This window comes from Sceloporus occidentalis, unplaced genomic scaffold (assembly GCF_023333645.1).
Source record: "Sceloporus occidentalis isolate IW3139 unplaced genomic scaffold, rSceOcc1.0.p SCAF_8, whole genome shotgun sequence".
In the NCBI taxonomy this organism is placed as follows: Eukaryota; Metazoa; Chordata; class Lepidosauria; order Squamata; family Phrynosomatidae; genus Sceloporus; species Sceloporus occidentalis.
In genome coordinates this window covers 45420268-45434381 of record NW_028316988.1, presented here as the reverse complement: position 1 = coordinate 45434381, position 14114 = coordinate 45420268, and the positions used below count along the sequence as shown (strand labels likewise).

At 40.9% G+C, this 14114-nt stretch overlaps 1 protein-coding gene across 10 annotated transcripts in view; it reads right to left on the bottom strand.

Annotated features, from left to right (window-relative positions):
* Window positions 1-14114, bottom strand: part of LOC149308809 (teneurin-1) — a 293986-nt gene that overhangs the window by 143269 nt on the left and 136603 nt on the right. For all 10 annotated transcript variants that reach the window (XM_089536504.1, XM_089536512.1, XM_089536509.1 and 7 more), the window contains exon 4: window positions 6088-6328. In XM_089536504.1, the coding sequence (XP_089392630.1) occupies window positions 6088-6328 (241 nt within the window). The remainder of the gene's footprint in view (window positions 1-6087; window positions 6329-14114) is intronic.

Genomic DNA, 14114 nt, shown 5'->3' with positions numbered 1-14114 from the left:
AAGATTTCACGGAAACTGATAAAATTAGAAAATGATTTTTAAAAAGATAGGATAACCGGGGGGAGAAGAAAGTTAGCTTTCGTCTGCAGCAACGCTGGGACATGAAAGGATTCCCATGGAGCTCAAAGTCCTGTTTTCTCCCCTTTCTCCTTTGGCGTGAATAAACAGATATAGATGCCCAAGCACCGCATGAAAGGAATCCTGAAAGAGGGAAGCCAGGGTTTATCTGCAGGGCATTAGAAAGAAAGAGTGAAACAACTGTCTCAGGTAGCAAATGCTGGAGGATAGTAACAGCAGCTTCCCAGCTGTTCGTCATGAGTCCCCTGGAATTTCTCCTTTTACACCCTGAAGGGGCTTGTTGCTACTTGTTGCTTCCTTCAAGACTAAAAAGAGCCAAGAGGTACATTTCTAATCTGGGAACAAAATCGTTCACATCAGATGCACAGCTGGTGACTCACCAAGCGCAGCCTAAAATCTGGATTTCACCCAGTGATCATTCATTTCCAGTGATGTGTCTCTTTCACTAAATGGAAGTTCCTAAGTCTATGCAGATAACTGAGAGTTTTGCAATTGCCTCCCATTCCATCATACAATGCCATTTTGCTTCCATGGCATTCCTCTTCAGTTTGACTGTATTAATTGGGAGCAAGTTCCTTTGTTTCTAGCCTTCCTTCCAAGTACTTATGCTCAGAACTTCAGTTTTTATTCTTCCTTTGTTGAATAATGACACTACCACAACTGCAGATTACTAACAAACCTCCATCATTCACAATTGGGGGAATTATTTGCGGCGTATGCTGAGTTACAAAGGGAGCAAGCCATGAAAACACCTACAGATTAAAAAATAAGTCTGCTTTTTATATACTGTCCCCAGAGAAAAATGCGCAGTGTTATGGCTTGATAGTTGAAGAATGGTAAACTGTTCTAGCAAAGAAGGACAGTTCATGCACAGAATTGACTGGAGACGTTAAAACTGATTCATTGTGGCGGCTGACAAATCTTACCATTTACTAAACTGGAGTAATACCTATTATTTTAAATGTAGCGGAGGCATTTGAAATACTCTCACTTTCCCCCCTTCCTATAGGGGCCTATAGGGCCCAATGAAAAATCAGGAGAGGAGTTATCAAACTGAAATTTAAGCCTTGGCATGCCTTTTTTTAAACAACATTATGTGCCCCATGTGAGGTTAGTTGGTGTTTAATAAGACAGAAAATGACATGTACAAGAATGTCAGAATAACAGATATAGGGATAAAAAGAATTGAAAAATGAAGCAGTGTTACTTTTCTCCTTTTTTTTTTTTTTTTTGGTTTCTGAATAATAAAGAAGACAAAAACGAACTCGGGAGAAATGATTCATTAACTTCAGTGTCATATCTGCCTGATAACTGTCTTCATATTTCCTAGTTAGCAAGAGCTTTCTTTCTTTCTTTCTTTCTTTCTTTCTTTCTTTCTTTCTTTCTCTCTCTCTCTGTCTCTCTCTCTCTCTCTCTCTCTTCTTTCTTTCTTTCTTATCTTCCTGCTTAGGTAACTCCTTCGACCACATCTGTTTTTCCAGAACAGAGATGAGAATCCTGTGGCTCTCCAGATGCTACTGAACTGCAACTGCCAACATCCCTACCCTCTGGCCATTCCAGCCAGGCTTGATGGGTAATTGAGTTATTTCATGCCCTCTCCATTCCTCTCCACCAGCGGTTCTCAACCTATGGTCCTCCAGATGTTTTTGACTTCATCTCCCAGATTCCTTCATCATTGGCCATGCTGGCAAAGGCTTCTGGGTGCTGAAGTTCAAAACAGCTGGAGGATCAAAAGTTGAGAACCTCTGCTCTACACCAAGAGCCAAAGCAGAATGGAGGTGGGACTAGGACTGAAAGGTGGGGATGCAGATTCAAGCCTCTACTCATGCTTGAGTAAGAGTATGAGTATGGACTTGGGCCAGTTATGATCTTTCAGTGTATTCAGTCTTCCAGGGTTGTTGTAGGATGGTTGTGGGAGAGAAACCTGTAAGTCATCTAAGATTCCTTGGAGGAGTAATGGGAGATCAAATTAGATGAACACTTTAAGCCAGCAAAGAGAATGAACACTTTAAGCCAGGAATCTAAGGTAAGAATGGGGCATCTATAGCCATCCAAATGTTGAACTACAACTGCCACCTTGCCTCACAATGGGCAAGAATAACTAAGGATGTTGGAAATGGAAGACTAAGTGGAGGAGCACAGGTTCCCCAGGCCTGCTGGAAGGACTCTTTATGCCCACTCATTCACCACCTTGTGGTTCCTTGCTCAGCTACTCAAATAACACTTGACGAACCATACAAGACTAGAGGATGTGACGATCATCCATTGCAATTCAATAAATATATGGATTTTTGTTGCTCCTGAAGCCTTCCAAGCGAAGCTGTTTACCCTTCCTTGCAGCCACAAAAATGCAGCAATGAGAAACTGAAGATGTCAGGGGCCACAAAAACAGATTTAGTGGGACACGTCTGCCACCAGGTAGTTTGTCAGTGGTCCACATGCAGACCACCCCCAGTGCTACCAAAATATTAACATGGAGGGGTTATGGTGGTAGGGTAGATGAATAGGAACACATAGGACCTTATCACATGAGGCACTTACTGTGCTGGAATTGTGGCCCAAACGTTTCAGAAGCACGGAGGTGGGATCGCTACTCACGCTTCTCAAACGTCATTAAGGCATTTTGCTATTCTTCCGTTGTCAAAACGTTCATGGGGCAGCCATTTTTTGCATAACGGAAGACCCCGTTATTACAGAAATGGCTGCTCTGTGAACGATTTGTCAATGGGAAAAGAGCAGGACACGCTTCAGGGATGCTTCAGAAGTGCAACCGGCAATCCCACCTCCGTGCTTCTGAAGTGCTTGGGCCACGATTCCAGTGCAGTAAGTGCCTCGTGTGATAAGGTCCCCAGAATGCAAACAGTGTTCTCTAAGACTCATTCCTTTCCCCTTCCATTGGTGCCTTCGGGCCACATTCGGCCCATTCTGTTTACAGCTATTTGAATAAAGATGGTTGAATGGCCAGGTAGACAACTGCTTCTCATTTCCATCTCCTCCCTTATTCAGGAGGAAGTCAGCCGGCATGGAGAGTTAATGGTGCGTTCAGGCATCAACACAGCATTGCACCAAGGCAGTTGTTAAACCTCAAAATGTCCTCTGCTGAATGGTTTTCCCGCATAGATGCTGCTATATCAACAAATTGAATAATGATGATGACTGTTTGACTTGATGTCTGAAAGTCACCTTGAACAATCTGAGATTTATTAAATAAGTATTATCACTCTGCCTATCCGTCCATCTATCTATTTATATCTCCAGTTGTGGGATGAATGGTCCTGTTCTGATCCCTCAGTCCTGCTAAAGCTAGTTGCTACAAACTGGTGCAACTGAAGAATTAGAATGAGATTTTGCTGGCTGTAAGCACTCAACATGTGCATTCTGAATTATATCTAGTTATTATAGTGGAACATAAATTAATGCCTCTAAATCTACTTTGAGATTACAAATGTTCCAAATAAAAAATAAATAAAAATCGGCTTATGACTATTAGGTAGATTTCAGTAGTATTATACAAGAAAGATTTAGAACAGTAATACAGCTGCTACTAAATGTGTCTGATTGTGTAAGAGCTCCTCTTGCTATATATTTCCATGTAGCTTTGGAAAGGGAAAGAGTGACTGATATGTGACCCAGTGATTTTCTGTCTCTCATCAGATCATTTCTTGGACGTAATTGGAGGAAGAGTTTATCCCAAACCATCATTGTCTTCCATTGCCTATGATGGTTAAGGATCATGGGAGGTGCAGTCTAATAACAGCTGGAACGACACACTTTCCTATGGCCTGCCCTATGCCTCATGCAGAAGCAACATAATGTGTAAAGTAGCTCTGTTGCGTAGGCAGGATTTGCACAGTCCCTGTGAATTATGGTCCAAGGGCTACATGCAGATGTTGTGTTATGTGCCTTCAAGTATTTTCCAAATTACAGCAAGTCTAAAGCTGGGGGCAAACCTAAATCGTGGGGTTTTCTTGCCAAGATTTCTTTGGAAGAGGTTTGCTGTTGCCTTCCTCTGATGCTGTGAAAGTGTGACTTGTTCGAGGTCCCACAGTGAGTTTCCATGCTGAGCGGGGACCCAAAACCTGGCTTATAGAGTCATAGGAGTTTATCTCATTGTTAAAAAATGCAACTTACCTCCTCCAAATTGAAGTCTCTTCTGGGATGAATCTAGGTTCTATTACACACATTTGCTACTGCTGCCACCTCCCAGTTGCATCCCACCTAAAACCCGGCTACAATCCGCACTCAGATGGACCTCAGATGGCCGATTTGCAAAGCCGAGAGCTTAATTACTATGCACATTGGCCAATTGAGGGCGGATTCTAGCCAGATTTTAGGTGGGATGCAGCTTGGAGGTGATATCGACAGCAAAATACATGTGATAGAACCCAGCTTCATCCCGGAAGAGGCTTCAATTCAGAGGAAGTAAGTTGTGTTTTTTTACAATGAGATAAACTCCAAAGTCTAATGCTCAAACCATTAAACCACACTGCTTCTCTATATGTACCTCTGGAGATATTTGTGCTCCCAGCCTCTCCTACAAGTTTTTTTTAAATTAGTGCTTTTGAAGAACCAGTATATGTTCTATATCACTAAACCACTAGCCCCCTGTAAATACACACACACACACACACACACACACTGGAGGTGCAAACTAGAGGTCTATTCCAGTTTCAGTTTTGGCCAAAAAATGGTTATGTGGACTTTCTGTATCCACCACATTCACCACAGTTGCAAAACTCTACTCCAAAGTGTTGGACTAGGATTAGGGAGGTCCAGGTTCAGGTCCTCTACTGAGGCCTAAAGCTTAGACTATTAACTTTTTCTTGGCTTAGCCTCTTGCATAAGGAATGAAGATAAAATAGGTGTACATGTGTAAGAGAACCATGTACATTCCTTAATATTCTTGGAGCAAGACTAAACTTGTTTAATCCCTCTGTAATCCTCTCCTCTTTCATGATTTAAATAAATCTTAGTCCTCAATGTTTGTGCACCAGGGGAAACCATAGTTTGTATCAAAGAGAATCTGAAAGCTTTTTGGCCGTCTCCTCTGGCTCAGGGAGGAGGAAGGAGAAAGTATCAGAAATGCAAGTTCAAGCTGGTTAATTTGCCATGGTTTCCCATCACCTCTGAACTGTTCAACCAATTTATGTTGAATTTTAAAAGAGAAGCAAATTGGACCATGCTGAATCCTTGTTTATTAAGTGTCTCTTCTTTATTTAGTCATTCATTTTCTTTTCCTGTTATTTATTTAGTAGTTAGTATCTGACTTTGAGATTGAGAGAAAGAAGTTTGTAGCATAAGAATCCATAGACTCAGTGATGTCTATAAAAGCTTACACTACTTTTGAAGAAGCGGACTGAGTCTACAAAAGCTTACGCTACAAAACATCTTTCCTTCAGTTAGTCTCAAAGGTGCTACAGGATTCCTTTGCTTAGGTTGCATCCAGTTTATGAAAAGCAAAGCGCACTGGTAATACCTAATAGATGCAATGCAGAAAAGAGATGTAGTCTCAAGGCGTTGAAAAAAGAGATGACCCTTCCCCTCTTTGAACATAGTTCAATGTGTTTCAGCCTGGAAACATTTTTATGGTCTCCTCCAGGAGAGTCTCACTTTAAAATCAATTCTAAAAAGAGTTAGGCCTGGCAACAAATTTTGATTTTGAAGTCGTAATCCCCTGGAAAACCATTTCCAGGCCAAAAACGCATTGGGCTATTTTAAAGAATAAAAATCATCTTCTACTTTCAACACCCTGAGACTTTGTCTCTTTTCCACATCCTGTTCAATTTATGAACATGTTTCAAATAGAGTTTCTGATTTTAAAAGGTGCGATTTCCCCCGAAGAAGAAGGTCATAAAAGTATTTCCAGACCGAAGTGCATTGGGCTGTTTCTGAGAATAAAATCATCTCCTTTTTTCTTTATTGCAACATCCTGAGACTTTGTCGCTTCTCCACATCCCATGCTATTTATGAACATGTACAAAAAGAAGGTGTATTTTTTAAAACACTGACCTTGTCTCCAGTGGTATATTGCTGTTGAGGACCCAGCTGTTATGGAGATGCACGGAGTCCTGGGTACTAGTTGGTGGAGGTGGAGCAGCTGGGCTCGGTTGGCTGCGGGTGGTCATAGACCTTCCTTGGAGAGAGTCGGTTGTTGAAAGTGGCTTCCGGCTGCAGGTGCATGCGTGAGGTGGCGGCGGAGGCGGTGGGAGAGGTCTAAAGGTAAACTGGTTGCGTGGACTTCCCGGCATTTCTAAATGCAGAGGGCAAAAAAAGGAAACGGAGAAATAAAACAAACAAGAGAAGCCAGGTTAGTATTTTGAGCAACAACGCCAAAGGAAAGCCTCTGCATCTTCCAGTAGTCTTCACAAAGACTGTGTAAACGTCTTAGCCTTCGATCTAGCCAAAGACCAGCTATCCATACCAATGGGAGGTTGGAGTGATATGAAATGTCTGAAATGGATAAATTAACCGGCCGCTTAAATCACAATGATATTGAATTAATAGAAAAGGAATGGGCCCCAATTCTGTTATATTGTAAGAACAAGCAATAAATGTGCAGGTCATGGATGAATATATGAATACACTTGTTAGGGGCATAAGATCCCACAAATAACAAAAACACAATGTTTTTACCTGAGAGGACACCTCCCTAGGAATCTCTAGGTCCTCCAGTGCAACTCTGTGGTCAACGTCCAACAGACACTGACCATAGAACTGCACTGGAGGAGCTACAAGGCCTAGTAGAGCATTCTCTCCAGGAATCTCTAGGTCTTTCAGTGCGACTTTTAGTTAAAGTTGACCATAGAGTTGCACTGGAGGATCTAGATATTCCGAGAGAGAACATATCAACCAAATCCGTGAATAATCAAATCTGCAAATATCAAATCCGCAAATATGGAGGGATGAGTGTATTTCATTTTAGCAATATTTGAAATATGGACATAGATAATTCTTTGTTAAATACTTTGTGGAAACGAGGACATTTGTATACGGAAAAATGAGTATTACTAATTATAATTAGATTTGAGATCAGATATTAAGGGTACGTGAGAAGTTATTTAGTTTTATATGCATTTTTTGTTTTGTTTAAGAGGTTAATGAGATATATTAATCTCTAATTCTTTTTGTAAACATTCATAACACTTTTTATATGTTTTGTAAATTAGATAGATGATAGATAGATAGATAGATAGATAGATAGATAGATAGATAGATAGATAGTGTCTGCGTCTAACAGGATTGCAGCGTTGGTCTGTGGGAATTTTTGGGTCAATCTGTCACTGAAATGTAATTGTCACTTATGAGCTCACGTCAAACCGCGCACGGAAGAACATCCACCGGATTTGAATCTATATGCAAACCGGAGCAAACTCAAGCAAGGAAAAAGAAATGAAACGACTTATGCAATTTGTCACTGGCTCTTTGTTTGCTTTTCTTTCCTTTTTGGGAATAAAGGCAAATCAATCACGGGCCGAAGAGTGCGCTGCAGCTCAGACGTGGTTTGATTTCATCAACTGGAAATCCCATTTGAGAAAATTGCTGCGAAAGGAACAATCATTTTGTAAAAAATAAACATCTTTCATGTTAAATCAAAAGAGAAGAAACCACCCAATTCTCTCAAACTTTCTCTCAATATAAACTTCTCTGGTAACTAACCTGTTCCGTGAAATCAGGTTGTAAAGAGTATTATGACTGTGTTAAGGGAACTGGATGTACAGAAATACACATGCTAGGAAAGTCTCCCATGAAAGAATCAATGATCAAGAGAAGGGGAAAGAATGGAAATGGGATTCTGTGTAAAAAGAAGTGGTGATCAGAGGACCTCTTGAAATAAGATCCCCTGTTGCTGCCTATTGCTGCGCTATATGTTTGGGGTCCCCCTTCCAACATCTCTATAACTTCTTCAAAAGCCACTTTTTGCATTAAGCTTTTAACAGTGTGGACTAGTGTGAACCAACCTGCTACACTGTGGTATACACAATACCAATGTGATGTAATGGTTTGACAGCTGGACTAGGACTCTGCTTAGCCATAGCAACCTGTAGATGACAGTGAGAAAGTCATACTGTCTCAGCCTGAAAGGAAGACAATGGCAAGCCTCTTCTGACTAAATCTTGTCAAGAAATCTTAACTTTATAGGGCTGTCCTAAGCTGGGGTCAACATGAAGACACATGGCGGCAGTAACAGCAGCAAAATCCAATACAATGCGCCCACATTATACGCTGGTGTGCCATACATGGCTTCCAGCATATGCTGGAAGCCTGCACTGGAAGAAACCTTGGCATGCTCAGAAGAAGTAATGGGGTGCATGCCCTGCGGCGCACCGCAGTCACGAACCCCATTACTTCTAATGGGGCTCCAGCATACACATTTTTTTTTCTATGCATGGAGGGGGATCCGGAATGGATCCTCCACGTAAGGATAGGGCACACTGTAGTTTGCATCTCCAACTGCAACTAAACCTATCATTAAGTCTAAGCATGCCTAGAACATATGGGTTGTCCATGTATCCCTACCTATCGTCCTCTGTAGCCTCTGCAGTGTCAAATTTTAGCCAGTAAGAAGTCTCTGTTGCTCTCTGTATGAGAAGAGCAATGGAAATGATGACAAGAAGGGGGCTTGGTTGACCTGTCCCCCTCCCCAGATGTTTACTTCAAATGAATTACTGAATGCCAGATATTGCTGGAGATACACTGAACTATACGCACATTCATTTCCCATTCTTTCACTCGCATGATCTGTTGCTTTTCAGTTCATTCAATAATGGATATTAAGCTAATTTATATTTTGTAAGGCAAAAGAACACCAATAAAAAATGAATGCGTTGGCAGAAGTGAATTAGGATCCTTATAGAGCTCCGCAGATTAAATGCAAAACTTGTAAAGTTCATCACTTCTTAATACATTCCCTGAAATATGCAACTTGGGTGTTGAGCGCAACTGGCAGGATTATAGTTCTGTCTGGAGATGATGAAACAGTTTGATTATTTTCTTGTTTTGCGCATGCAGAGAGCGTAGTGATCCTTAAATTCTTCAAACCTGATCGGAAAGCAATTCCATTACGGACTTAGCCAACTTTACAAATAATTCCGTGTTTAATAAACCACAAATGATGTGCGGAACAGTAATTAATTAATTGCCGGAGGGGTCCTCTCTCTTTTAATTAGTATTTCTGTTGAAGAGGAAGAAAGGTAATTTATTTGAGGGATTGGTATTTGAACTAGTGGCCCTTGGTTATACCGCATTGACGGAAAAATTATGGAAGCAAAGAAAAACTAATTTAATAAAAATGCAAAAAAATAAATGAAATGCCTATCCATCTGGCTCTTTTTTAAAAAATCAGATATAAAAATATAGAATGAAAAACACCCAAAAGAACAACAAGAAGGGAGAATCTATAGGCTTAATAAATATTTAATTCTTAATTCTGTGTTTTGATGAAGGCCCATATATTTAGCCTGATTTTCTGAAAGCTTATGCACATCTTTTTAACTGTTTTATTTTTGTTTTCTGGTTTTAAGCTGCTTGGAGGAGATGCAGTTCATAGAAATGGCTATATTGGTATTGAAGAACTAATTGTGCCATGTACAGAAACAAGGCCCTCCCTTCCCATAGACTTCTGAGCCTTTCTTTCTACATTCCTTAGTCCAATATGGAACTGGTTTGAAGGACTAGTCCAAGACGTTTTGCTGCCTGAGGTCAAAGGTGCCCTGCTTTCTTCCATACAGAAAAGCCAACAAGATCTATAGATTTACACACACGCATCTGTTTCCAGATGCTCACAAATCATTTGTGTGCAAAAGTGTGACTTTTGCACAAAACTCTGCACTATTGCATTAGAAAGTAGGTTTGAGGATACAGTTTTTTGTGTATGGCCAGAAGTTACTGAAAGGAGGAGGACAACTCCTTGCAGGACAGTTAAAGGACAACACCAAAGTGTCTACTGGAGCACATGAAAAAATATGGCAGAATATGCATTGAGGAAAACCTGCTGGGATCTTGCTGGATACAGATGCCAAGAAACGCAAGCCGTGGCATGGTAACTTGGATAAAGTATGTGCCTTCAAGTTGTCTGCTGATTTTAATGACTCCTTGAATGTAATGGGATTATCCTTCCATAGGGTTTCACTTCCTTGGGTTTGCAGAGGTGGTTCGCCATTACCTTTCTTTCAATATACCTACATCACCTGGTGCCCCTTCACACGACACAAATATATAGTGCTATGATTACACTTTAACAGCCATAGCTCCATCCTGTGGAATCCTAGGGTTTGCAGTTTGCTGTTGTGCACCTTCCAGTCATTTGACTTATGATGACTCTTAACACAGGTTTTTCATGTTCAGAGGGGGGTTTGCCTCTGCTTTCCTCCATGGCTGAGAGTATGTGACTTGCCCAAGGACATCCAATGGGTTTCTATGGCCAAGTGGCGATTTGAACCCTGGTCTCCCATGCTCAAACCACTATGGCACATTGGCTCTCACTGCCATTCCCTTCTCCCTGTGTGTCGTGTCTTATTTAGACTATAAGGCAGAGGTCAGAAAACTGTCAAACTAATTATTTGTAATGTTTAGGGAGATCATTTGGAATTCTTAGACAGAGAACTCTAGTGCCCCACCAAACTACAAATCCCAGAACTTCATAGGATTCAGCCATGTAGTAGTATCATTAGGATTGGCATCACTCAGTATGGTAACTCATGGTGTCACCCCCATTTGCCACCTCCCAATAAGAATTTGGCATCTTTGGAGGTATGTAGACTATAGTGCCCTCCCCATATTTTCCCTATGAATGTAGCTTTGCGCATGTAACGGCTGTATTTTCATGCTTAGAACAATTGCCTGGGCCCTTATTGCCACCATCAGCACACAAAACTTGATCGTCCTGAAGAGCTTCTATTAGTAGAGCTGTCTCAGAAACAAATTCAGCTGCAACGTATTAAGAGCAAACTCTAGACAATGCTTCCATTCAGTGTCATACAAAATGGTTGTAGTAACAAATACACAGAAGTGTCCAGGGAAGCACACTTCTCTTTTTCATACAAAGCAAGCCAAGAAAATATTTATAATGAGCGTGTATCTATTAAAAGAATTCTCAAGATGCTGTAATTATTATTCATTTTCGACTATTGTGTCACCACGAAGCTTTATGATTCTATGGGGATTAAGTGTTTATGTATTGTGACAATTGCATTGACTATTAAAAAGCAATTTGGCTGACATCTGAGGTCTTTTGTTCCTAGTTTTAATTGGATTGTTCATCAAGCATCAACTCTCCCATCCACTGCAAAAACTACAGGCCAACATCAGTTTACAGTAATGTCTGTTTAATGATTTTCTCTTGTTGGATGCCAATTTCGTGGGGATAGATGCATGCTTGGTTTCATGTCGAGATCAACAATTAGTTAAAAGAAGACCAAAAAAATTTGAATATACATATTTTATGGAACACTACTTTTTGCACAGAATGCGGACTGATAATACATTACTATTGTTTCTACAAGCAATGCTTTGAGTATGAGTTCAGATTATGCCCATGCATTCAAGACGATATAATGCTGAACCTGGAATTAGGCTGCAATGGCAACATTAACTAGCATTGCGTGAAACAGAGAAGGCATGCAACATTGCCAGCAAACATCAAGAAGACGAGTATTTTTGTTAATTACTGAAAGCAGTTTGCAATGTTTCATGAATTTCCAGCATATTCTGTCATCTCTCACAAGGCAATTCCAAGATATGCACACTGGGTAGAGAAGGGCAAAAGGGTGGATGGCTTCTTCATATCCAAAACAAAAAGGACTTGGGGTTTTTGAAAACATGAAAATGAGCAAAACTGACACCAACAAATTCCTCCATTTAGCCAAGAGCTTTGAGGAGAGTTAGTCTTTAAAATCTGCATCTGAATCTGTATGAATTTAATCATGTTAATGTTAAATTATGGTTGTTTTTTTCCTCAGTGGCTGCATCCACACTGCAGTAATAATAATCTAGGTTGACACCACTTTATCTGCCATGGCTCAGTGCTATGGAATTCTGGGAACTGTAGTTTGTTGTGGCACCAGAGCTCTCTGTCAGAGAAGGCTAAATGTCTCACAAAAAACTATAAATCCAAGAATTCTGTAACATTGACGGTAGTTAAAGTGTTGCCAACCTGGATTACTTCTATAGTGCAGATGCAACCAATGATGTCTCTGTTCTTTGAAGCCTCTATTGCAAACAGGTATATCATTATCTATGTTCTAGGAAAAGCTCCATTTCTTCCATTTGGCCAGTTCTGATGTGGCTAGTACCACAGAATCACAGAGTTGGAAGGGGCCTCATGGGAGATCCAGTCCAACCCCATGTTCAATGCAAGATCTCAAGCTAAAGCATTGAAGACATCCAGAAGAGACCCCACCAGTTTCTTGGACTGCATCCCCATCTGCCAATGGCAGAGCATCAAGGCAGCTGCTATCCAAAGACAACCAAAGGGCCACATGGCTACCACCACAGATTCAGAAGCAGTAGCCACAGACTCACAGAAGAGTCGGGCATCATAATGCTCCTTTCTACGCACAAGAACTATGGCTTGATCCATAGCCATGCAAATAATTTCCCAGGAGATCAATCAAAACCTTCACATTTTTTAAGGGACTAATGTTTTAACTCCCTCATATTGGGATTTCAGCAGCTTGCATTAAGGTAGAAAGGCAATAGCTTTTTAAAGCATCTGTATCATTCTTTTCTGCAAATCCTCCCCCCCCCCCCAATTTTAATAAGTCAATATACGTCCACATATTTAACTTGCAATTACCTCCTTCCAGCATTCAAGATGCAGGTGTGGAGAACTAGCCATTTACATTTGTATGCTCTCTGTGTGTGCTAATCTGGTCTAGCATACAGAGCCAGTTTAACCCTGGCAGCCACATTCAACATAGAGGTTATGTTTGGAAATGAGCTGCTCTCCCACACAAGAGACAGAGCAAATGAGAACAGGCTGGAACCACTGCGCCTGACAAACCCTTTCTCCTTTTAGAGGAGAGTCGGAGTGCAACTCCTTCTTCCATCTACTGTCCGTCATGTCGTTTGGCTTTTGCTCTACTAAATCACATGTGCCAGATTGACATTACGATGCTTTTGTAGAACAAGTGTCATGGTGATTCAAACTGTAACACACACATGTCCTAAAACAACTGAGCAAATGCAAAGTGATAAAACATCTGCAACGAAGGGTTGGTCCTCTGCCACTCATTTCTTGTTGTGTGCCATCCAGGTGTTTCTGACTTATGGAGACCCTGAAGTGAATCCATTTATTGGGGCGGGGAGTGTGTCACTCAACCAAGGAATTGCCATGGGTCAAAGCTGATTTGGTGTCATTTAACAAGGGGAGCCAAATGAGGGCATTGCTTCCCAAAGTTAAGAATCCCGCAATTACAATTTCCTTTAGCATCCACATTTCTAGTAACTATTTAGCTTACAGAAATACTAGCAATTTGGGGAGACGGAAGGAAAATCTCACCTGGGGTGCCAAATTCTTGTTGAGTGGCAATGTCCCTATTCCACCGCCATAGGCCTGGATATATTACATTTTCAGAAATGAAGATACTACCAGTCTTTCAGGTTGCAATGTGAGTAGACCTGATTGGGAATGCAACCGTACTGTACTCATCTGCTGTAAAGTCACATTTCTGTGTATTAAAAATTACAAAGCTTCTCATGGCACCTTAAAGACTAGCAAACAGATTATGGCAGAAGCTCTCATGTGTTTCATGAGGTTCTACTGACGAAACAAACTCTAGTTTGCCAAAGCATCTGCCATAATGTATAAGTCTTAATGGTGCCACAAAACTGTCTTTTCTTGGGCCATTGCTGCTGCTGTTTTACCACAATATGGCTACTCTATTGGAAATCATCTTCAGGCATTCAAGGCATTGCTGCTGAACGGCTGTCCCTTTAAAGATCAACCTTTTTGAAAAGTAATAACCAACTACACACATGTGTCCATACAAACAAAATCTGAACCATATAATTTTTACGCTATCTTGAACCCTCAATGA